The following is a 24236-nucleotide window of genomic DNA, read 5'->3' as shown; positions in this document are numbered from 1 at the left end:
CAAACTAGTACAGCCACTATGGAGAACAGTGTGGAGATTCCCTTAAAAGACTGGAAGTAGAACTCCCATATGACCCAGCAATCCCACTGCTGGGCATACACACCGAGGAAACCAGATCTGAAAGAGACACGTGCACCCCAATGTTCATCGCAGCACTGTTTATAATAGCCAGGACATGGAAGCAACCTAGATGCCCATCAGCAGATGAATGGGTAAGGAAGCTGTGGTACATATACACCATGGAGTATTACTCAGCCATTAAAAAGAATTCATTTGAATCAGTTCTAATGAGATGGATGAAGCTGGAGCCCATTATACAGAGTAAAGTAAGCCAGAAAGATAAAGACCAATACAGTATACTAACGCATATATATGGAATTTAGAAAGATGATAACGATAACCCTATATGCAAAGCAGAAAAAGAGACACAGAAATACAGAACAGACTTTTGGACTCTGTGGGAGAAGGCGAGGGTGGGATGTTTCGAGAGAACAGCATCGAAACATGTATACTATCTATGGTGAAACAGATCACCAGCCCAGGCTGGATGCATGAGACAAGTGCTCGGGCCTGGTGCACTGGGAAGACCCAGGGGAATCGGGTGGAGAGGGAGGTGGGAGGGGGGATCGGGATGGGGAGTGCATGTAAATCCATGGCTGGTTCGTGTCGATGTATGACAAAAGCCACTACAATATTGTAAAGTAATTAGCCTCCAACTAATAGAAAAAAAAAAAAGAAAGTTATACCATAAGGAGCTCAGGAGCAAAGCCCTGTATATATGAAAACCAAATACAAAATAAAAATGGTGCCACAAATCAATAGAGGAAGGATGACTTGTACCTGAGAAAACAGGCTCACTAAATAGATCCCTAACACTACATAAAAGATGGACAGCAGATAAATTATAAACCTAAATGGTATGTTAAAACTATAAAGTTAATAGAAGTAAATGTGTAAAAATATCTTTCTGACCTGGGGTAGAGAAGGATATCTTAAACTGAAGTGGCAAACGTAAAGCCATAAGGCCAAAAAAATTAAAAACTGATCCATCTTGTTTACACCAATATTAAGGATCCGTTTCACAGTGGATACCATAAAGTTAATAATCAGATAATGGAACAGGAGGAGATACTATGTTTGGAACTGGAAAAGGACAGATATCTAAAATATATAAGAAAAACCTACAAATCAATGTGAAAAGAACAGAAGTCCTAAAAAAACATCACAGGAAACCTAACAGTTATCTAGAATATGAAGAGATTTTCAGAAACATTAGTAGTAATTAGAAAAGGGAAGCGTAAAGCAAAATCCCACTTAATACCGATCAGATTACAAAAGCTGGAAAGTTCAGTGATCTGCTGACACTGTTTATAGAACATTTTTTCTAATGGCAAAAACAAAAACCACAATCTTGCAGAAACTAACACTACATTGTAAATCCATTGTCAATAAAATAAATGAATTCAAGAAACAAACCACAATCAGAAATCCCCAAATGTTTATCAACAGTAGAACAGATACATAATCATGGGAATTACTGTCTTAAATTCACCGGAATCCTATACAGCAGTGAAAATGAATGAAATACAACTATGTACAACAACATATGAAAGCATGAATTCAGAATCCATACATACAAATCTCAGGATTTTAATGATAAATAAAAAAGCAGGTTATATGAAAATATACATAGTATGATTCCATCGTATAAAGTTTAGAACTATCCAAAATGAAATAATATCTAATTATTGATTCAAACATATACAGTAAAATTTAAAAGAAAAGCAAGGGAATAATAGAGTGGTGACTACTTCTGAGGGAGATTATTTCAGAATTGGGGGGGAAAAAAAAGGAAAGAAACCACAAGGTCACTAATTATTTACACTAAACGTTATGAATACAAAGCAGTAAACAAAGGGCAACAAAGATAGCAGAAGTTGGTATCAAAGAAGGGCTCCCAACAAGCAGCGTACTGGCGAGCCTCAGGAAGGGACTGTGGACTGCGACAGGCTTCCCATGGAGAAAAGAGAGCTTACGATGATTTCTTTAGAAAAGTGAAGAAAACAAAAGCAAAGAGAGACGGAGACGAGGTCCCGAGCCTCCCTGAGCCCGGAGGAGAATGCCGGCCCAGCCTGCTGCACAGGCGGCCACGGGAGAGGGTGGCAAGGTCAAACCGTGAGGGGGAGGGCATCTGGGAAGCCACAGGAAAACTGGAGGCTAAAATGTGCTTTAGAAAGATTGTGCTGACGGGAACACGTAGAGTATCCAGAATAAAGCAGGGATGTGACAGTGAGCACAACACTGCACTTATCCCGGTGGTAATAAGGGCTGAACCCGTGGTAACAGGAGTGGAGTGATTTTAAGAGCGAATCTGCGGTAAGAGGAGTGGAATGATTTTTTAAAAGCACGTATCATGTTTGATCGGTACAGCTGTGGCTTTGGAAACATTATGAAGTATTTACATTTATCCAGCCACTTGCGTTACAGGCAGAGGCGTACACACCCAATAATCCCCATACTGCAATAAAGAAGGAATCAGAACCACACAAGGCCATCTGTTTGGCCGCCTAAGTTTTTTCTGGCCATTCCGCAGAGCAGAACGCACGGCCTCCTTCCCATCAGCTCTGGGTCCAGAGTTGAGGCAAAGGTAAGAAACCTGAGGCTGACTTGCTTTCCTTTCAATGGTGAGCTAGCTGTCCAGAAAGTGCCTGCAGACACCTTATTTTCTTTTATCTACTGCCATCTAGTGTAGATATGAAATTGTTAACCAATGAAAAATTCAATCTGCTTTTGCCATCCGAAACAAGAACTGCTCCAAAAGATGAAATCATATGGAAACGATCAGCGTCTCTCGTAGAGAAATCCTTGAGCTTCTACGGGCTGGGAAATTCTTGCTGTAACATTTTACTGTATTGTGCTACAAGTTGCTGCCACATTCATTAAATGAAGCAGGAAAGTCTAAGTAAAAGTTTATAGCCTTCTCCACAAAGAAAATATGCTGAGACAGTGACACTTACAGTTAAGTTCTTTGCAAGCTAATCTCCACGAATATTAACAGTACCTTCTAGCTCTCCATTTTTATTGAAGGAAATAACGCTTCAATAACTACAGTTGCCTTGAAATGGGAATCACCTGCCTTATGAGAGGCTGAGTTTTAATCACCGAACAAGGGATTCACGCATGATGGAGGATTAATACAGGTGCCCTCACAGATTCCATTCCACGCTGAGGTTCTGGTATATCCACCATAGTGAGGCGTTCATGAGCTAACAAGTTCTGAAGAGTAAGAAACATGCCCATCCTGTCCACTGTTGCATAATCTAAAGCTACTATGATGTCCAGTATTTGTTAACAGGATGAAATTAAATTTTGATTCTATTGAAGCACTGTATGAAAATAGTTAAAGGTACAGAATGGAACCAGGGTGACTGGTTGCAATTCTCAGGCCGCTGCTTGCTAGCTCTAAGATTTAACTTACACGGACCTCAATTTCTCATGGAATGGAAATAATGCTTATTTTAGCTTTTAGGAAGACTTAAGGACAGTTTATGTAAGGTAATTAGAATAATGTTGCATGTGTTAGATATTATTATTACTGCTGCTATTATTATATAATCTCTAAAGAATATTTTCAGAGATACAAAACAATACACATACCACAGCTAGAACTGAAATACAAAACTGGTAGAGGAGTGGTCAGTTTTATTAACCATAAATTAATGACACAACGTTTCAACCTTAATAGAAGGTTGAGATAAAAACTCAAGCTCAGACTCCAAGTCGTAAATTGATCACTTGTATTTTTCAACTATGAATCGTGGCCAGACTACCACACAGTATCTTTATGTAAATATTTGGTTAAGTTAAAGGAAGTTTTTCTTCTTGCTCAATATCATACAGAATTTCCTATGCAATACGGTGACTAAGGTAACCTCAAATGGCCATTATGAAATCAGAAACCAAAAAAACAATTATTGACAACATCTTTTTAATTAACTACTACCCCTTCTTACTGGACATCGATTTGAGCAAACTCTGGGAGACAGTAGAGGACAGAGGAGCCTGGCGTGCTACAGTCCATAGGGCTGCAAAGAGTTGGATGCAACTTAGAGACTGAACACCACCACTACCAGCCCTTCTTACAATATCCTGCAACTCTCCGAACAGCTATTTTGAAGGCTTTCTGTCTCCAAGATCTACCACCGTCCTTTAGAATGGCTCTATGTCTTCCCATCAAAATGTGCAAAAAGGTGGGGAAGAGAAGTGTCAGGCACACACAGTTCCTCCTTCAAGAAGGAGAGTTGGGTTTTGTCTGGGGGTGTGGACTGTGTAGCCCAGCTCGTGCCAATCTGAGAAAGACAAGTCAGCGTGAATTAGTGATGCGCCACTGCACAATGCGGACAGGGTTAAAATACCTTGTATTGAAAATGAGCTGCTTTCCCACCAAGAAAAGAAAGAAGTTGTTCTTACGTTTTAATTAAGACAGTGTGCCCAGGCCAGGAGCGTTAACAAAGGCTCTGCAGTTAGATGAGCAGAAAGGACAGAGGAGGGGTCTGTCTGACACAGTGAAGAAGAAGATTTTATGCTTTCTGCCTTCTTTCATGTGACCTTCATCTCTCATTTACTCTAAAAGCAATCTGGCCACCACCCTCTCTATCCGTAACATAAAACTAGTAACTTTTATGTATAGTCAGCTGGTACCCGAGGTCTAAGACTCCCTAAGATTCCACACCTTCAAACAAGTGGTACCCTTAAAAAGACTGGCAAATGGATGACTTTTGTAAAATGTCAAATAATTTCACTCAGAAGATTGAGATTATGTGATTAAAATCAGCCTAACAGAAAACACAATAAAATACGAATCACAGGAATACGGTGTTGCTTCAAACCCAGAAATCAAACACTTCTGGGTTACTAAAAAAAGAGGAAGCTGGGGAAATTAGATCATTTAGATGTGATTTATTTCACATTTTCTAATAATATATTTTAATTCTTTTAATTAGGAATTTTGACCTCAAAAAAAGGGGGTTGCTAGTTTTCAATTATTTCCAAAGTAACATATTACTTTGCCTAAAGCTTTGAAACTGATTTTGCCTAAAGCTTTGAAAAAAAAAAGTTTAATCCATCAAATTTAATATTTCAAAGTAAAATTTGCTTATCTTACATAATACACAGTACAACTTCTATTCTGATTCACACTATTCTAAGTGACATCTAAAAATTAACAGCCTTTTAGCTCTTGAGAGATTCATAGACATTAGTTTGAAGCCTTTAAAAAATAATTTGATATTTAACAATTATTTATTCATAATGTTAAAGATGTTCTCTGCCCAGAAAACTTTATATCTTTGCTTTACTGTAAGAGATTTTATGGGAAAAATATGAACAGAACGTTGGTTGTTCTTATGCAGAATCCTATATCACAAAGTCTCTGGCATTTTCTGTCATGAAATCTGAATTTTGACAAATGTAAGCCATATTGTATATTTAGTTTAAGCAGGTAATAAATGTAAAGTGCTCAGGTAGTAACTGACATTTAGTAAATGTTCAATACTCATTATTACTGGGCATCTAGTAAGAATGAAGCCTTTTGCTAAATATAAAAAATAAAAACAAACTGGAGTTGTAAAGAATATCTTTTTGTACAATCTATATACTCTCTCAGGACATGGCTCCTGTCGCTGTCCTATATACAAGCCATACTTAAGAGTATTAAATCATAATTACTTGTTACATTTAGGGAAACAGAACATTAGTTCCCCCAATCATCTTCCATAACTAAGAAAAGGAAAAGAAATGGATAACGACTCTATAAATTGTTCTCTGATCCCCTAGTATTAGAAACTGAATTATGTATCCAGACATTCACTTTCTCAGAAGTGCCATTTTCAAAAATTTTCTTGGTAAATAAATGATAGATGACAATTGCTACTGAAACTTTATTTCAATCCCCATTTAGTAAATATGTATGAGTGCTTACAGGCTTCCCTGATGGCTTAGTGGTAAAGCATCCCACCTGCCAAGCAAGAGACATGGGTTTGACCCTAGGTTGGGAAGATTCCCTGGAGACGGAGATGGCAACCCACTCCAGTATTCTTGCCTGGGAAATCCCATGGACAGAAGAGCCTGGCGGGCTGCAGACCACGGGGTCACAAAAGAGTCGGACATGACTTTGCAACTAAACAAGAGCAACATACAGCAAATTTAAAATGTACACGAAGGCTGACTTTCTCAAGGCAACAAACATAATCATTCAGTCCCAATGTTCAAGATTCTGCACCAAGTAACTGAGCTGTAACTCCAAGACGAAAAGCCAGTTTTTAATAGATTTTTAAGTGCCTATGTGAAAAATATGGGTATAGAATGGTTCTGCATGGCCTGGGTCATCCTGACCTAGCCATACAAAGCAACCCAGCTAGTTTTACTGCTTTCTGGTTGGACTGCCAGAGCAGAGCTACTGAGAGAACTTGTTGACATCTTAAAAAAAGTCTAGCACTCTTAAGTGGGCTAAGGCTGAGAGTAAATCACAGAGAAAACGGCTTGAGTCCCCAGAGCCGAGGCAGTGTGATATTATGGAAGTATCACTAGGTTAGGAGTAAGGAGACCTGCGCTCAGCCCGCAGCTCTGTCACCTACCACTCTGGAAAGGCAGGTGGCTGAATGGATAACAGGACAACAGCAAAGCTGCTGATCAGGCCCAGCCAAGCTACAGAAATACTAGCATGAAAAACACCAAGAGTCAATAAAACCAGCATAGGTAAAGCAAGAAAAGGAAACTCAAGTTAAAATATATTTCACATGTACTTGATGTGAGTTCATTTGATCACAGGGGGTCAACAAATGCATCTATAATTGTAGAAACTGAAACAAAATGTGATAAACCAGAAATTACAATATATTCTTTCTTTCAAAGAAATAAAAGTGGGAGAAGCAAGATGGTGGAAAAGTAGGTGGACATGGAGTGCATCTCTGTCCACAGATAGATCAGGAGTACATCTAGAGATACAACACTTCTCACAGAACACTGGCTGAGCACTAGTAGGAGTCCTTGGCCACAGGAAAGGACTATACAGATCTGTGCCTGACTGGGTAGGATGAAAGAAAGGAGGAGCAGGAGGGGAGCACGCAGGACCAGACCTGCACCTGGGGGTGGGGGAGCTGAAGTAGGGGAGAGACTCCTGCTGTTGGTTCTGGGTTTTTAGGGTTTCTTTCCCTTCCTTTTTCTCTGATGTTGTGGTTGTTGTTTTTATTATTATTATTTATATTTAGGCTTTGGGGATATATATATTTTTTAATCATACTTTTTATTTCTTTTATATATGTTCTACTTCTACTTTGGCTTTCTGCTACACTGTCTTTTTAAAATTTTGTGTTGTTTTTTGTTTTCTTTTTGGGCTTTGTTTGGCTCTTTTTGGATCTTCTTGTTGATGTTGTTTTAATATATACAGATATTTTTTATATATACTTTCATTTCAAATTTGCTTTTCTGAATTTTTTTTTTCCTTTTACCATTTTTGCCTTTTTTTCTTTGCTTTATTCCTCAGCTGGCACTCTGCTTTGGTTCTGCTTTCTGGTTTGTATTTTAGTTTTGTTTTTAACTGGTTGATTTCATTTTTGCTTTCTTTTGTTTGTCAGGTTGCTCTCCTGTAATCTGCTTTCTGTTTTAGCTTCATGTGTGTGTATATGTGTTCTTTTGTTTTTGTTTCTGCTTGTCTAATTTTGCTTTTACCATTTGTCTGGGATTTCATTTTTGTTTTTTTTAAGTCCCCTTTATTGCCATGACAAACGGCTTATGGGGTCTTGGTTCACTAACCAGAAGTTGGGCCTTAGCCTCTGGGTGGGAGTGCTGAGTCCAGGACACTGGACCACAAGAGTACTCCTGACTCCAAGCAGTATTATTGGTGAGAACTCCCACAAAAGCCTCTATTCAAATCCAAGACCCAGCACCACCCAATTGTCTGAAGCACCCAGTGCTGGGTGCCTCACCCAAAGAATAAGCAAGACAGGAACACAGTCCCAAGCAGCAGCAGGCAGGCTGCCCATAGATACCCCAACACACACCACCTCACACGGCCCTGCCCATCAGCAGGAAAAAACTCACCTCCACTGGCCAGAATGTGGGCACAAGCCCCTCCCAACACAAAGCTTACAGAAGCTACTGGACCAACCTCACCCACCAGGGGCAGAGACGGGAAGCAAGAACTATGACCCTATAGCCTGAGGATAAACTGAAAGTGAAAGTGAAGTCGCTCAGTCGTGTCCAACTCTTTGCGACCCCATGGCTTGTAGCCTACCAGGCTTCTCCGTCCATGGGATTTTCCAGGCAAGAATACTGGAGTGGGTTACCATTTCCTCCTCCAGGAGATCTTCCCAACCCAGGGATTGAACCCAGGTCTCCCGCATTGTAGGCAAACACTTTACCGTCTGAGCCACCAGGGTAGCCTGAGGATAGGAGACCTCACACACAACCCTAGGACAAAATGAAAAGACAGAGAACTATTGCACAGTTGAAGGAACAAGGTAAAAACCCACAGGACCGACAGACCATGGAGCTGCAAAAAACAAACAGGAAATAATAAGCAAACTACCTGAAAAAGAATTCAGAGTAATGATAGTAAACACAATCTAAAAATCTCAAAAATGGAATGGAGAAAATGCAAGATTCTTTTAACACATTTAGCAAGGACCTAGAAGAAATAAAGAATAAACAGTGATGAACAACATAATTACTGAAATTAAAAATACTGTGTGTGCTAAGTTGCTTCAGTCATGTCTGACTCTTTGCAACCCTGTGGATTATAGCCAACCAGGCTCCTCTGTCAATGGGATTTTTCAGGCAAGAATACTGGAGTGGGTTGCCATGCCCTCCTCCAGGGGATCTTCCCAATCCAAGGATTAAATTCACGTCTCTTTTGTCTCCTGCATTGGCAAGCAGGTTCTTTACCACTAATGCCACCTGGAAAGCCCAAAAATACTCTGGAAGAAATTATTAATAGAATAACTGAGGCAGAAGAACAGATAAGTAAGTGAGCTGGAAGATAGAATGGTCTACTGAAGAGCAGAATAAAGAAAAAAGAATGAAAAGAATTGAGAATAGTCTCAAGAAACCTCTGGGACAATATTAAACTCACCAACATTTGAATTATAGGGGGCCTAGTTGAAGAAAAGAAAAAAAAAGGGTCTGAGAAAATTTTTGAAGTGATTATAAGTGAAAATTTCCCTGAAAGGAAAAGAAATAATCAAGTCCAAGAAATGCAGAGTCCCATACAGGATAAACCCAAGGAGAAATGTGACAAGACATATTCATCAAACTAACAAAAATTAACCACAAAGAAAAATGTGAAAAGCAGCAAGCAAAAAGCAACAAATAACATACAAGGGAATCCCCATAAGGTTAACAGCTGATCTTTCAGCAGAAGCTCTGCAGGCCAGAAAGGAGTGGCAGGATATACTTAAAGTGATAAAAGGAGAAAAGCCCTACAACCAAGATTACTCTTTCCAGCAAGGATCTCATTCAGATTCAGAAAATCAAATCTTTACAGATAAGCAAATGTTAAAAGAATTCAGCACCACCAAACCAGCTCTATAACAAATGCTAAAGGAAGTTCTCTAGACAGGAAACACAAGAGAAAGAAAAGATCTACAAAAACAAACTCCAAACAATAAATGGTAATAGGATTATGGACTTGGTGGCTCAGTGTTAGAGAATTCATCTGTCAATGCATGAGATGCAGGTTTGATCCCTGGGTTGGGTGATCCGCTGGAGGAGGTATGGCAATCCACTCCAGTATTCTTACCTGGGAAATCCCATGGATGGGAGCCCGGTGGGCTGGAGTCCATGGGGTCACAAATGAACTGGACATGACTTAGTGACTAAACAACAACAACAGTAGGATCATAGATGTCAATAATTACCTTAAATGTAAATAGATTAAACAATCCAACTTAAAGACACAGGTTGGCTGAATGGATACAAAAATAAGACCTCTATATATACTGTCTACAAGAGACCCACTTCAGACCTAGAGACACATATAGACTGAAAGTGAGGGGCTGGAAAAAGATATTCCATGCAAATGGAAAAAAGAAAAGATTAATCTCCAAAATAACAGTTATAGCAGCTCAATATCAGAAAAACAACCCAGTCAAAAAACGGGTGGAACACCTAAACAGACATTTTTCCAAAGAAGCCATTTCTCCAAAGATGGCCAACAAGCACATGAAAAGATGTTCAACATTGCCCATTATTAGAGAAATGCAAATCAAAACTACAATGAGGTATCCCTCATGATGGTCAGAATGGCCATCATCAAAAAATCTACAAACAGTAAATGCTAGAGAGGATGTGGAGAAGAGGGAACCCTCCTGCAATGTTGATGGGTATGTAAATTGATACAGCCACTATGGACAGCAGTATGAAGATTCCTTAAAAAACGAGGAATAAAACTACCATATGACCCAGCAATTCTACTGCTGGGTATATACGCTGAGAAAACCATATTTCAAAAAGACACATGTACCCCAGTGTTAATGGCAGCACTATTTACAATAGCCGGGACACGGAAGCAAGCTAGATGTCCATCAACAGATGAATCAACAAAGAAGCTGTGGTACATATCAACAATGGAATATTATTCAGCCATAAAAGGAATGAATTGAGTGAGGTGGATGAACCTAGCGCCTGTTGTACAGAGTAAAGTCACTCAGCAAGAGAAAAACAAATATCATACGTTAACATACACAAACGGAATCTAGAAAAGTGGTACTGATGAACTTATTTTCAGGGAAAAAATAGAGATGCTGACATAGAGAACAGACTGGTGGATATAGGTGGGGAAGGAGAAGAGGAGGTGCACAGATAAGAGCAGCATTGACATATACATAGTACATGTGCAAAACAGCCAGTGGGAAGTTCAGCTTGGTGCTCCGTGACAACCCGGAGGGGTGGGATGAGGGAAGTAGGAGGGAGGCTGAGTCACACTGCTGTATCGCAGAAACCAACACGACACTGTAAAGCAATTATCCTCCAGTTAAAAATGTATATAGTTTATCTTAAAAATGAATGATGATTTCAATGCAATACAATCTATTGCATAGAATAAAATCCCATGAGCCATCCTCATGTAAATACATAGATGACTACAGTTTATCAAGCATTCATAGTTGTTTTTAGTGGGAGGTATCCATTTAATCATACTGGTGAAAATGGAACTTCTTACAATCCATTTTGAAGATCTAAAACATATACCACCATGTATTTACACATAGTATGAACTTAATAAATATTTGTAGAGTCTAGGAATATATAATAAAAAAAAAAAGCAAATGATATTACATTCACTTAATGTTCTGAGCTGCCTCCTGAGAAATCTGTATGCAGGTTAAGAAGCAACAGTTAGAAGTGGACATGGAACAACAGACTGGTTCCAAACTGGGAAAGGAGTATGTCAAGGCTGTATATTGTCACCCTGCTTGATTAACTTATAAGAAGAGTACATCATGAGAAATGCTGGACTGGATGAAGCACAAGCTGGAATCAAGATTGCTGGGAGAAATATCAATAACCTCAGATATGCAGATGACACCACTTATGGCAGAAAGCGAAGAAGAACTAAACAGCCTCTTGATGAAAGTGAAAGAGGAGAGTGAAAAAGTTAGCTTAAAGCTCAACATTCAGAACTAAGATCATGGCTTCTGGTCCCATCACTTCATAGCAAATTAGATGGGAAAACAATGGAAACAGTGACAGACTTTATTTTGGGGAGCTCCGAAATCATTGCAGATGTTGACTGCAGCCATGAAATTAAAAGACACTTGCTTCTTGGAAGAAAAGTTACGACCAACCTAGACAGGCATATTAAAAAGAAGAGACATCACTTTGCCAATAAAGGTCCGTCTAGTCAAAGCTATGGTTTTTCCAGTAGTCATGTATGGATGTAAGAGTTGGACTATAAAGAAAGCTGAGCACCGAAGAACTGATGCTTTTGAACTATGGTGTTGGAGAAGACTCTTGAGAGTCTCTTGGACTGCAAGGAGATCCAACCAGTCCATCCTAAAGGAAATCAGTCCTGAATATTCATTGGAAGGACTGATGCTGAAGCTGAAACTCCAATCCTTTGGCCACCTGATGTGAAGTACTTACTCATTGGTAAAGACCCTGATGCTGGAAAAGATTGAAGGTAGGAGGAGAAGGGGACAACAGAGGATGAGATAGTTAGATGGCAACATTGACTCAATGGACATGAGTTTGAGTAAATTTTGGGAGTTGGTGATCGACAGGGAGGCCTGGCGTGCTGCAGTTCATGAGGTCGCAAGGAGTCGGACACAACTAAGCAACTGAACTGAACTGAATGTTCTCATTTCAACACATTATCCTATTATTACATTTTACAATAAATGTTGAAATAATTGATTAAAAAAAAAAGAGAGAAAAGTGAGGAAATGATAATACAATAAATGGCACAAAGATTAAGTAAAGCACAATGGTAAAATACTTTATTTAGAAGGTCTGGAAAAATGGTGGCAAGTTGAAAAGGACAAAAATTATAGCAAAGAACTGAAAATAAACACTACCATGGAAAAACAAGGAAAGAAATCCCAATGATGTGGCCAAATTAAACAAAATCTAGAAAACTGTCCAAAGATATCAATTTTTTCTGGAAACTTACTCCTGAGTGTACACACACACACACACAAACCCTGAGACTAACAGAAACAGCTGCAGTAGGACAAAAGACCAAGAGTGACGAAACCAAAATTAAAGGACTGACGGCGGGTGAGGGACCCAGGAACCGTTTGGAAGGGAGTCGAACCGCAGCGTGAACAACAGTCACGAAGTGGCTGGGAACTGCCATTCAGGAATAACATCTTAAAAATTCAAAACATCTACTCTAAAAACAAAGAAGGATTCTGCCAATGATTGGGGGGAAAAATTCAGATGAACAGACAATAGTGATTCCTGATTTCAGCTCTTGCCGAGAGAAAAACGAACTTAAGAAGAATCATGCAAAATGGAAAGAAATAGACTAATACCAGCTAAGTATCCAGCAAAGACAAATTTACAGCTAAATAGACAATTATATACTTGAAAATATATGTTGGCAAACAGTAAAATGGTCTCAATTACTAGATGTAATGCTTAAACCTCTTCTTACTGTTCATAAGACTTGCTTCAAGATACCCATTTCAATAATTGCTCTAAAAATTCTTGCCTTTCAGCTGTTCTCATGACAGCTATCACACGACTTTCCTAAACACATCTAGAACACGAACTAGTTCAGACTTTACAGCCAGAGGCCTTAGATTTGATTCTTCATTTCCCATTATTATTATCACAGTTTTTAAGTTTTATTTCTAAATCTTCAAGCTGCAAATATGAGGCTTTAGCACTTTACATACTACTCTATTTATAGTTTTATTAGTGAATATAATTGTTTCTTAAAGTGCTGTTGTTTTAAAGCAGGACTAGGCTTTATATAATTAAGTATAATTCCAAGCATATAATTCACCAACAGTCCCAAAGTGAACACTTACAAATGGCAGGGCAAATACTCATTAAATACTCACTTCAACAGTTTCAATTCTTCCCTCATGCGGATGTGGTGTCCTTGGGTAGATATCGAGAAGATGTGGCGGTGAATCAAAGTGCAGTCTTTTGAGGTTTCTTTTACTAATATCTTTACAATTCAGTTCATCAAAGTTAGTCCTCCATAATAAGACCTATAAAAATTAATCAAGTTGGCAGTTACTGATTTGCAAGTACAAGTAGTAGAAGGAAATTTTTAAAAAATGAACATATAGAATAGGCTGTCAAAATAGTTAGGAAGGCTAGATATATATTCCCACATTATATCTCAATACTTTTTAAAAGGGTAATAGGGAGAGATTTCATATTCTGAATTTTCTTTATGTCCACCTTATTCAATAAATGTGGCTCTGAATGACTTTTGGTCATTTCAAATAAATACAGACTTGTTACAATTTAAATGTACCATACTCAAGAAGTTTAATCAACATTTGAAAAATAAAACACACAGACAATAGATTAGGCAACAATTCAAGTGAAAAGGCCCACACCAATATTAGGCACTCAGTGTTAGTTTTATGTATAAGTAAGTATAAAGATGAGCAAAAGAAAATAACTGCTATTTGAGTTCCAAAAATGATCAGAACTGGTACCATTTCAGCTACGAGAGAGCAGATTCCCTGGCACTAACTAAAATATAAATTCATTCATAATCATCTGAAATAGACAAACTAGCTGGTTGTAAAAATCTCAGCTGAGGTCTCAGATTCCATTTTCCCTAATCAAATCAAAGAGGGAGCAGAGAGCTTTACAAACCTGTGCATCTGCACCTCCTGATGTAAACAGCTCTCCACCTTTTGAAAATGAAACAGTGAAGACAGGCCCCTAAGACATAAAGGGAGATAAAAGGAAAAAAAGCATTTGATAATGTGTTTCCGTGGCCAAGAAGGCTGTGAGTATTAATTTTTCATCCTAATTTGTGCAGACTATTTATGCAATAAGTCTGAGGACATATTCAGCTGCTAGCAACCAAGGCAGGCAAAGAGAATCAAAGCATCAACTCAGTTATCTGAAGACATCTATAAACAATACTAACTGAAAAAGAGATACTAATAAAAATGAGAAAATACACTTTTCTTCCCTTTAAAGAAGTTTGTGCATAGGTCAGTGAGTAAGAATTTCTTCTGTTAAAATTTTCTGGCTTTGGAATCTTATTCAACAAATCACTAGCAGAAGCTGAATGATAACCCTGGAAGTGATGGGAACGAGGCTGTATGAAGAGAAGTCATTTCCTGAACCCCAACATGCTTCACCGAGTTCTTCACGTGGGCAACAGTGAGCCACTTAAAGTTCTGAGAGCAGGACACAGATAGGAGAAGAGCTGTGACTGATGACAACTGATACCATGACTGTGAGAATGATGAGCTGGAGTTTGAACGAACAGTTGGAAGCCACTTAGGAAGTTACTGCAGTTATCAGGGTGGGAGGTAACAGGAAAGTGAGCGTGGTAAGCAATGGCTGCGGCGCTGGACGGCTCTTGGCACAGTCATAGAATGACCTCTGGGTCAGCTTTTAGTCAAGAGGATTCATTTCTCATCTCAGAAATGCTAGTATACTGTTTGTTTTTTTAATAAGTCAGTAATAAGTTCCATTCCATACAATGGAAACAGTGAGAAACTTTATTTTGGGGGGGCTCCAAAATCATTGCAGATGTTGACTGCAGCCATGAAATTAAAAGATGCTTGCTCTTTGGAAGAAAAGCTATGTCCAACCTAGACAGTTTATTAAAAAGCAGAGACATTACTTTGCCAACATAGGTCCGTCTAGTCAAAGCTATGGTTTTTCCAGTAGTCATGTATGGATGTAAGAGTTGGACTATAAAGAAAGCTGAGCACCGAAGAACTGATGCTTTTGAACTGTGGTGTTGGAGAAGACTCTTGAGGGTCCCTTGGACTGCAAGGAGATCCAACCAGTCCATCCTAAAGGAAATCAGTCCTGGGTGTTCATTGGAAGGACTGATGCTGAAGCTGAAACTCCAATATTTTGGCCACCTGATGCGAAGATGTGACTCATTGGAAAAGACCCTGATGCTGGGAAAGATTGAGGGCAGGAGGAGAAGGGGATGACAGAGGATGAGATGGTTGGATGGCATCACTGACTCAATGGACATGAGTCTGAGTAAGCTCCAGGAGTTGGTGATGGACAAGGAAGCCTGGGGTGTTGCGGTCCATGGGGTTGCAAAGAGCCAAACACAACTGAGCAACTGAACTGAACAGAATCTATACATGAAAACTTATGGGGAAAAGCCTCTTATATCTTTCACGTAGACCAGCCCACAGTCTCAGGTTAACACCTCATAAATACCTTCACGTCCAGACTGTGAAAATTTCCATCTTCGTGTATAGTGCTTTTCTCCTAAATTATTTTATTTACCTTTTTTCCCAGTACTCAGTCCTTCTTCCAAGGATATTTTAATCCATGGCCACTTTTATTGGTTGTTAATCCAGCCCAAATCCATGGGTACACATATATCTGAGCTGGTTAACTGTCTATTTCTGCTTCCCTCTAACACAGCTGTGAAACAAATGATAAAGCAAGCAGGAAGCCCAGCAGGATACATGAAGACAGAAAAAGAAAACTTCTCCCCTAGACCACAAAGCCCAGTCTATTTCTGGATATAAATCGCTTATACTTGGTTAAAAGGAAGTACCTAGTACATCTTATTTTTAAAAGAAGAGGGGGATGTATTCTAAAAAATTTAGAGAAGTTTGAACATTTACCCAGAAAGGAAGAATAGTTTTTACACTTAAAAAAGTTTTCCTTTGCAATATTATATATCAGTATGTGCATGTGTGTCTGAGTGAACAGGCTCCATAAACAGCACCCCATTTCCCCACTGAATTCCTAAACTAATTAAAAAATAAGACAAAGAAATACTATCTTTCTTACTGATGAGGGCTTGTAAAGAGAGAACATGGCTTCATCTGTGGGCAAACAGGCTTTCTAGAACTGAAACCCAGAATGAGTCACACTTGAGTACCCCGTCACAGGCAAGACTGGACAAGGGCTGGCCTCCCCACAAGAAATGCCAGAGGAGAGCCATGAGCACAGGCTCCTAAGAGCTGAGGGCATTAGGCTCGACTTGTCAAGTTTCTCCTTCTAAACTCACCCATCAGTTTAGTGGAAGACAAGAGTGAAAGGGTGGGGAGGCTGAGAGGGTCAGAGCTGGCACGTGAAGGGAAAGAGCAGAAGTCAGAAAAACATGTATCTGTCACCATTTAACCAGTCAGACCCATACTACATACCGAGGAAGACAGCCGTGGAGGGTTACGTTACCGGCCATTGAAAGATACACATTGATTTTGACAAGAACTACAATAAATAATATTTCGAAGAGCTGCTTCCAGAGGATGAAAACACATCCTTGCAAGCAAAAAAACCAAAAATAAAATTGTAATAGCAGCCATGTGTAGCACACTTGGGAAAGTAATACAGCCATATAATAAGGTGGATCAGAGCTAAAGCAAATATCTTAGTGTTCACACCGTATGTCCTTGAAGTGTGTATATAAGCCTTCCTTCTAAGAGGTCCAGGATCTTCAGCGTACCATCTGAAGAAGCAGTGATGAGATAGTTACCCGAAGGATGGAACGACAGACAATTAACTCCTCCGCTGTGAACTGATTTGTGGAAAATAAAAGCAAAAAGTTCAGAGAATAATTCTTAATTCTAAAGATGCCCCTTTACCCTACTAGCAATATGAGGTTGAAAGCAAGAATCAATTAGAGGTAATGTCTGTCTCCATAGCACCAAAACTCTACATAGCTCACTAAGACAAATAAGTAGTGTGGCATCAAACAGCTTAAGCTTCCAGTTCATGAGACAGAAAAACTTTACAAATGAGAATCTGTCAAGGAAAGATGGTCTTATTAACTACCTAACTATAAAATCTTTGGATATAGTGCCAATATAAACAACCATTGTCTACCACCAGTTCACGTAACGTATACATCCTAGCCTTAAACTAAATTTAATAACCAGTTAGTTGCTTGGGACAAGGCGAAGAGTATGGAGATATCTTTGGAGAAGGGCAGCCGTGCCAGTTTGAGAATTCATTTCTGGACACCATCCTTCCAACAGGAGGCAGTATAACACAGTGATCAAAGTTTGTTAATCACTGTACTTTGTAGAAGCGTACTTTGTAAACAGAAAGACCCATGTCAGTCCGAGCGATATTTTAGCAAGTTACATAGGCTCTTTCAGCCTCAATTTCCTTGTCTTTAAAGTGGAGGTAACAGTAATACCTCTGAGGGCTGATGTGAGAATTTAGCACAGTGTCTGCTACATTATGTTTATTAAGGAACGGAAATTTGGATTTAATATAAATCTAATACACATTAAGAAATCAATTCATTTCTCTTTTAACTTTAATAGACAGGCACAGTAGGATGTTGTTTTCTGCCAGTTATAACACCTATTTATGCTCAGGTATCTCATTCTGAGTCAATTTTAATCCTGGATTCTTGTACAAAGCAGATAACCAAAGTCTGAAAATCTTATAGTAACTTTTTTTCTTTTCTTTTTCCTTTTTTTTTTTTTTAACAGCTCTGGCATCATTTTTAAGGTTCATCCACCTCCCTCTGCAGGCTGGCACCTACCCCAGCTCCTTGGACCACGCTGCTGATGGTGGCTAACTTTTCTCTGGTCAGTGCATCACACTCAGTAATAGGGCCAAGCCACACTGATAATAGTCTCTGCCAGTGTAAGAGAAGCTCACTGTACAATTCAATTCTGTTATGGGAATCCTTACCTTGATAATGTTGGAGTAGCTTGTTCACTCTTATATCCCAGATTTTCACAGTATGGTCAGAACCTGCTGAAGCTATGCATGTACCATTAGGGTTAAAAGCCACAAAATTTGCAAACCTGGGAGGGAGGAATAAGATGGTCTAATATTTCAATTTCTCTTTCTTTATTTGAATTGTAAACAATTAAATGTCTCCTTAGCATACCAACCCATAAAAATTCAAAAAGAGAAATGGACTTACCCTACGAAATCTGAGAAGTTGTTGACACACTGCTTATTTGTGGTATCCCAGATTTTAATAGTTTTATCCTCACTGCATGATACAATTAGCCTGCCATCAGGTGAAAACCTGGAGAGCATAAGAAAGATCATTCTTGTGGAAGGCTCCTGAGAATCACAATCAACTCTACCATGACACACAAGTCAGGCTATATGTATTAAATGATACCACAGCATGCAGCAGAATCACGTTCTGCTACCAACATCTTTCCAACTGAAAATAACACAATGAATGACATTAATAAACCATTAAAAAAGATCACAATATACTATATAGACTAACCAAGTTTCTCAACCTTTTATTCTTTTATTTAAATGATTTACTTTTATGGTACCTGTTCTAGGTCTGCACTGCTTCCAAGTCAAATATCTTATGCTTTTTTTTTTTTAAGTATTCTCTATTTCTGTGATTTTCCGGTGTTATCCATATGACCCAAGAGAGTCTCTATTACTCATCTTACCAACCCTGCAGTGAAGCTCTTTGTAAGAAAAGGACTGGTATCTTAAGAATTAAAATTGAATGCTATCATCAATAGGGGCTTCACTGGTGGCTCAGTCGGTAAAGAATCTGCCTGCAATGTGAGAGACCTGGGTTCGATCCCCGGGTCGGGAAGACCCCCTGGAGAAGGAAATAACAACCAACTCTAGTATTCTTGCCTGGAGAATTCCATGTATAGAGGAGCCTGGTAGGCTACAAAATGTGTCCATGTGGTCACAAAATGTCGGACACGACTGAGTGACTATATCATCAACAGGAGAACAGATTCCCCAAATCTGTAACTTCCTGGATGAGGGGAGGCCAGAGAGCTTCAATGAACTGAAAATAGGACAACTCATTGATACAAAACTGAAGCTCCTTCATGGACACACCTACTATCCACACACCCCATTAAAAAACAAAACGAGAAAATTCTCAAACATCTTGTCTACTGCTTTTATACTCTCTCTCCCTTTAAGATCCTTTCCAAGGTTGCTTTTCTGCCTTAAGTGCCTTTTAAAAATGGAGACAGAAGGGCAGAAGATCAAAAAGGAAGTGAAAACTATCAGGAAACTATGAATACTAATTCTGCCATTAATACTTTAGCAATAACAAAACCCAAAAAAGACAAATTTAGGTCACAGACCAATTATGTTTCAATTTTATTTGTAGTTTCCCTCTCGGCCCAGATTACTATGAAAGTCTTCAACTAAGTAAGGGTGTGGATTATAATTGAAAGCTTTTCTTTTTGTTCTCTCACCATCCCCTCCTCCCAACTCCTGTTCTTAAGGCTGGCCTAAAAATAATTCTTCCTAACAGAAACTTTCAATCTAGAGTTTATGAATTCACCATATTTTAAAAAGGACAGAGATGCATAATTAAATTCTATGTGAAATAGTCTTTAAAAATTCAAAGAAATAAACTTGAAAGGAAATATCTCCCACACTGGGCAGTTCAGCTTGATTTTATAATAACATATTAATCTTTTCCTTTAGAAAATATGTGAGGAAGATTCAGATATGAATGACAGTATTATAGAAACACTCCAAAGAGATGAAACTTATTTTGTATAGATTCTGGAGCAGAAAAACCTATTCAGTATCCCCATGACAATAACCTCTGCATAAAATTATAAATAATTAATACAAGAAATCAAAGTGTGTTTCTTAAAATGCTATCTTTTTAAAAAATTACTTAATGTGAACATTTAAAATTTTATTTCTAAGAGATGACTCAGTTCTTACATTTTAAGAAAGCAATGATGAAAAATGTAATAAAACAGAAGGATTAGGTGAAAGCCGAGTACAAAGTACAAACTCACGCTCTGACATTATTGGCCAAATACAACCACTGCCCCCGCCACAACTACCACCATCCTCATTTATCCTGCCAACATTAACTGAGCATCTATGTGCTAGAATGGTTCTTAGCACTACTTATGACAACTCATTTAATTCTCAAAATAACCCTACCAAACAAGGGCTACTGCTGGCCTCACTTTACAGATGAATCAACCAGGGCGTGTAAAGGCACAGGAAGTTGCCAGTCACACAGCCAGGAAGATGTGACCTAGGAAGTCTGGCTCCAGGGCCAAACCGCTCGGCCGCTCTGCTGAAGACTCCGACAGAAAGGAACGTTTCTCTTACTGGCCAGAGGAGCGCACAGGAAGTTCTGTGTGGCTTCTCTGTGACCACAGAAAGTTCTAAAGTGGAAGCAAACCACAAGGCCATGCTCTTAGGAGGCTAAGTGCCTGGGTTCTGCTTGACAGGCTGACCACTTTTAATAAAATTCTGTGTGTGTCTGCCGCCGTGCCCCATCAGTGCCCTTGAGGAGTTTGTGGGAAAGATATTCATTCATTGATTCATTCAAATATCTACTGAGCACCTGCAGGAAGCAGGCATTGGGCACTGACCTGGTTACAGGAATATCGCGGTCAGTGAGACCGATGAGACCCCTGCTTTCAGCAGGCTCTCATTCTAGGTGGGAGGGAAGGCACACAAATCATATAATTCTAGATAACGGTAAGAAAAAAGTTTTTAACAAAAAGGTACCCGTTAGTCACTAGAAGCTCCCCAGAAGAAACTTGTGAATTAGGAAAAGAATTTTACCTTGACTAGCCAGAAATTCATCCCAAGCAGCTGGAATTATAGCCTGGGAGAAATTTCCCCAGAGATGGAGAAATGAAATGAAGAGAATGTGAACTTCAGATAAGTGGGGAGTGGAGGAGCTGGCTGGGATGAAAGGAGCCGGTGCAGAGAGGATGTTTCTATCTCCAGCTCGGGGAGGCGGGGCTCAGGAGCCTGCTCTGGGCACTGTATTCCAAGCCCTGCATGGACTGTCTGCAGGTTCTTTTTGTCTCTTGTGTGCATGCTGTCCCTCAGCCACGTCCAATTCTTTGCAGCCCCATGGACTACAGCCCACCAGGCTCCTCTGCCCATGGAATTTTCCAGGCAAGAATACTGGAATGGGGGGAATGGGGTGCCATTTCCTCCTCCAGGGCATCTTCCCAACCTAAGGATCGAACCCACATCTCTTGCATCATCTGCATTGGCAGGCGGATTCTTTACCACTAGTGCCACCTGGGAAGCTTTTTTGTCTTTGGAAGGGTTGAAAGTGACAATGGCAATTTGGCCTTCTCCTCCCTTTTATTTTTAACTAGATATATCAGAGAGAGTTTAGCACCAATAAAAGAGGCTACTCTTTGCCCTGACTTTGACCACAAAATGACAGTCCTTTTTTTTTTGAGGGCTCAAACAATACCTAACAGGGTTATTAATTTTAAGAATATTAAGAGGATATAAAATTTCTACCAAGACATTAACAAATTTCTAACTCTCTAATTCAGTACCACCCAACCACCTTTTAAAACTTCCGGCGGGGCGGGGGCGGATTGGGATGAGGAACACATGTAAATCCATGGCTGATTCATATCAATGTATGACAAAAACCACTACAATATTGTAAAGTAATTAGCCTCCAACTAATAAAAGTAAATGGGGAAAAAAAAGAAAAAAAATAAAACTTCCAGCAAGCGTGTCACCAAGATGGATATTAGTCAATGGTGACTAATGGATCAGCAGATGTGAACTGTCTGTAAGGCATTTGAGAAGTTAACCACTTCTTATTCAATCCCTTACAATGTACTTTGGAGAAAAGGAGGAAATTCTCAAGCGTTTTTCTAGAAAAACTGGTTCATATGTCCTTGAGAGTAGCCCAAGGTATATAATAGGAGTTCTTTAACTTTGAATCTATGGGGTTCCTAAAACTATATGTAAAACTGTAGTCCATAAGCACAGTGATTGAGTTATTTCTTCATTAGTGACTCAAACAGATCCGTGAACCCTGAGTTTTAAAGTGCATTAATAAGAAATCAAAATTCTCATTTGGATAATTCTTATCATTAGACTAAACATTCTATAAAAAACCACTATATACGTACATGTACCAAATTACCACACTGTACACCTTACCCTTATACAAGGTTATATGTCATTATATCTTCATAAAGCTGAGGGGAAAAAACACAAGGGCACACATCTCCACCCCTGCCAGACACTTAGCTGCAAGGAGGAAGGGCTAAGCCTTCTGAGGTGAGAGCTTGTGACTCAACTATCAGCCCTCCACGCAGGAGAAGGAAATGGTTTAATTTGAAAGTTAGATAGGCGACATTTAGGAATTAGTTATCAGCCACACCCAAGGCTCCAACTGCCTGGGGGTTTAAAAAAAAAAAGAATTTAAAATAAGGGAGGATAGAAAGGAAATAGGGGAAGAGAAGGAGAGAATGAAGAAAACATAGAAAGAAATATATTCTCAAAAACCAAACTTACATTTCTGGCCCTCAGGGTTCTGAGACCAAAGTAGGCATTGTTCCATGTCCCTTAAGAAACAAATCATTAGTAAGTGGTACTCTGAAGCCAGCAGCTACTCAATAGGAGGGGAAAGCAGTGAAAAGAAGACTGCTCGGTCAGTACAGAGTCCTGAATTTTAGGCCATTTCTGCAGCTGCCCAGCTATGTAACCTCATGAAGCTCCTAACCACCCGAGCCACTGTTTTCTGCCTGGATAATGAGAGAGTCTAAACTGCATTCAAGCCTGAAACTTTCATGTGGTGGTTTACTTGCTAAGTCGGGTCCGACTCTTGCAAAACTTTCATAGGCTCATTAAAAAAAAAAAAAAAATTGGCAGCCTCAAAGTTTGCTTTGATGGGATTTGGGTTTACATACTGAAGGTGGAGTTCAGGCAATAAGCAAAACATTTATGTTTTTTAAGTGTTGGTCAGCATTAGAAGAGAAACCATCTGTTGGTCGCAGTGATAGAATTCATTCCTATAACTGCTGAGAGACAAAAAGCAGAGGAAAGAGATGTAAAAAGATTTAGGTATACTGTGAAGTGTGCTAATTATTGTTGGATCATTTACCATCTGCACGCCCGGACTTCTCTCCTGGGATTCCCACCCATAAGGAGAACTGCCTAGTAAGCGCTTCCTCTTGGATACCCTGCAGGCTCTCTGACTCCGTACTTGTCCCAGTCTGAACTCATCTTCCTCCCCAAACTCCAGTGTTCCTTTTCTCAATAAATGATTTCTCGAGCCAGAAACCTAGGAGTCAAGCGTGATTCCTGTGTCCTCCACTCACCGTCACATTCCAGTCCATCACCAGACCCTGCCTCTTCAGATCCTAACAGGCCCTGCTGACGTTCCACTATCCACAATCAAGAACCATCTATAAATCTTTTTTTTTTTTTATTAACCTTTGGTGGTTTCACATTTTTCACGGGAAAAACTGCCTCGAGGATCTGCCCTCCTGTCTCTTCATCATCACCTTACACTCCTGGCGCTGCACCCCTCGTCTCCCTGTTCCTGCCCCAGGTGGTCCCTCATACGCCGTTCGCTTTGCTTCAAACACTGCTCCCTCCCTTTATCTTGTTTCAAATACTGACCCTTTGTGACCCCATGGACTATACAGTCCATGGGATTCTCCAGGCCAGAACACTGGAGTGGGTAGCCGTTCCCTTCTCCAGGGGATCTTCCCAACCCAGGGATCGAACCCAGGTCTCCCACATTGCAGGCAGATTCTTTATCATCTGAGCCACCAAGGAAGCCCTTTAAATACCTAAGAGGATTTAAATCAATTTAAATCCTTCAAGTCTCT

At 39.5% G+C, this 24236-nt stretch overlaps 1 protein-coding gene across 3 annotated transcripts in view; it reads right to left on the bottom strand.

The window, feature by feature from the left end:
• POC1B (POC1 centriolar protein B) overlaps positions 1–24236 on the bottom strand; it is a 97658-nt gene that overhangs the window by 37086 nt on the left and 36336 nt on the right. For all 3 annotated transcript variants that reach the window (XM_043446553.1, XM_043446554.1, XM_043446555.1), the window contains exons 5-9: positions 18572–18679; positions 18334–18449; positions 17070–17203; positions 14341–14409; positions 13566–13718 (exon numbers count right to left, since the gene is read on the bottom strand). In XM_043446553.1, the coding sequence (XP_043302488.1) occupies positions 13566–13718; positions 14341–14409; positions 17070–17203; positions 18334–18449; positions 18572–18679 (580 nt within the window). The remainder of the gene's footprint in view (positions 1–13565; positions 13719–14340; positions 14410–17069; positions 17204–18333; positions 18450–18571; positions 18680–24236) is intronic.

Source organism: Cervus canadensis, chromosome 25 (genome assembly GCF_019320065.1).
Source record: "Cervus canadensis isolate Bull #8, Minnesota chromosome 25, ASM1932006v1, whole genome shotgun sequence".
Classification (NCBI taxonomy): Eukaryota; Metazoa; Chordata; class Mammalia; order Artiodactyla; family Cervidae; genus Cervus; species Cervus canadensis.
The sequence above is the reverse complement of the archived record's forward strand: the minus strand, read 5'-3'. Positions and strand labels throughout refer to the sequence as shown.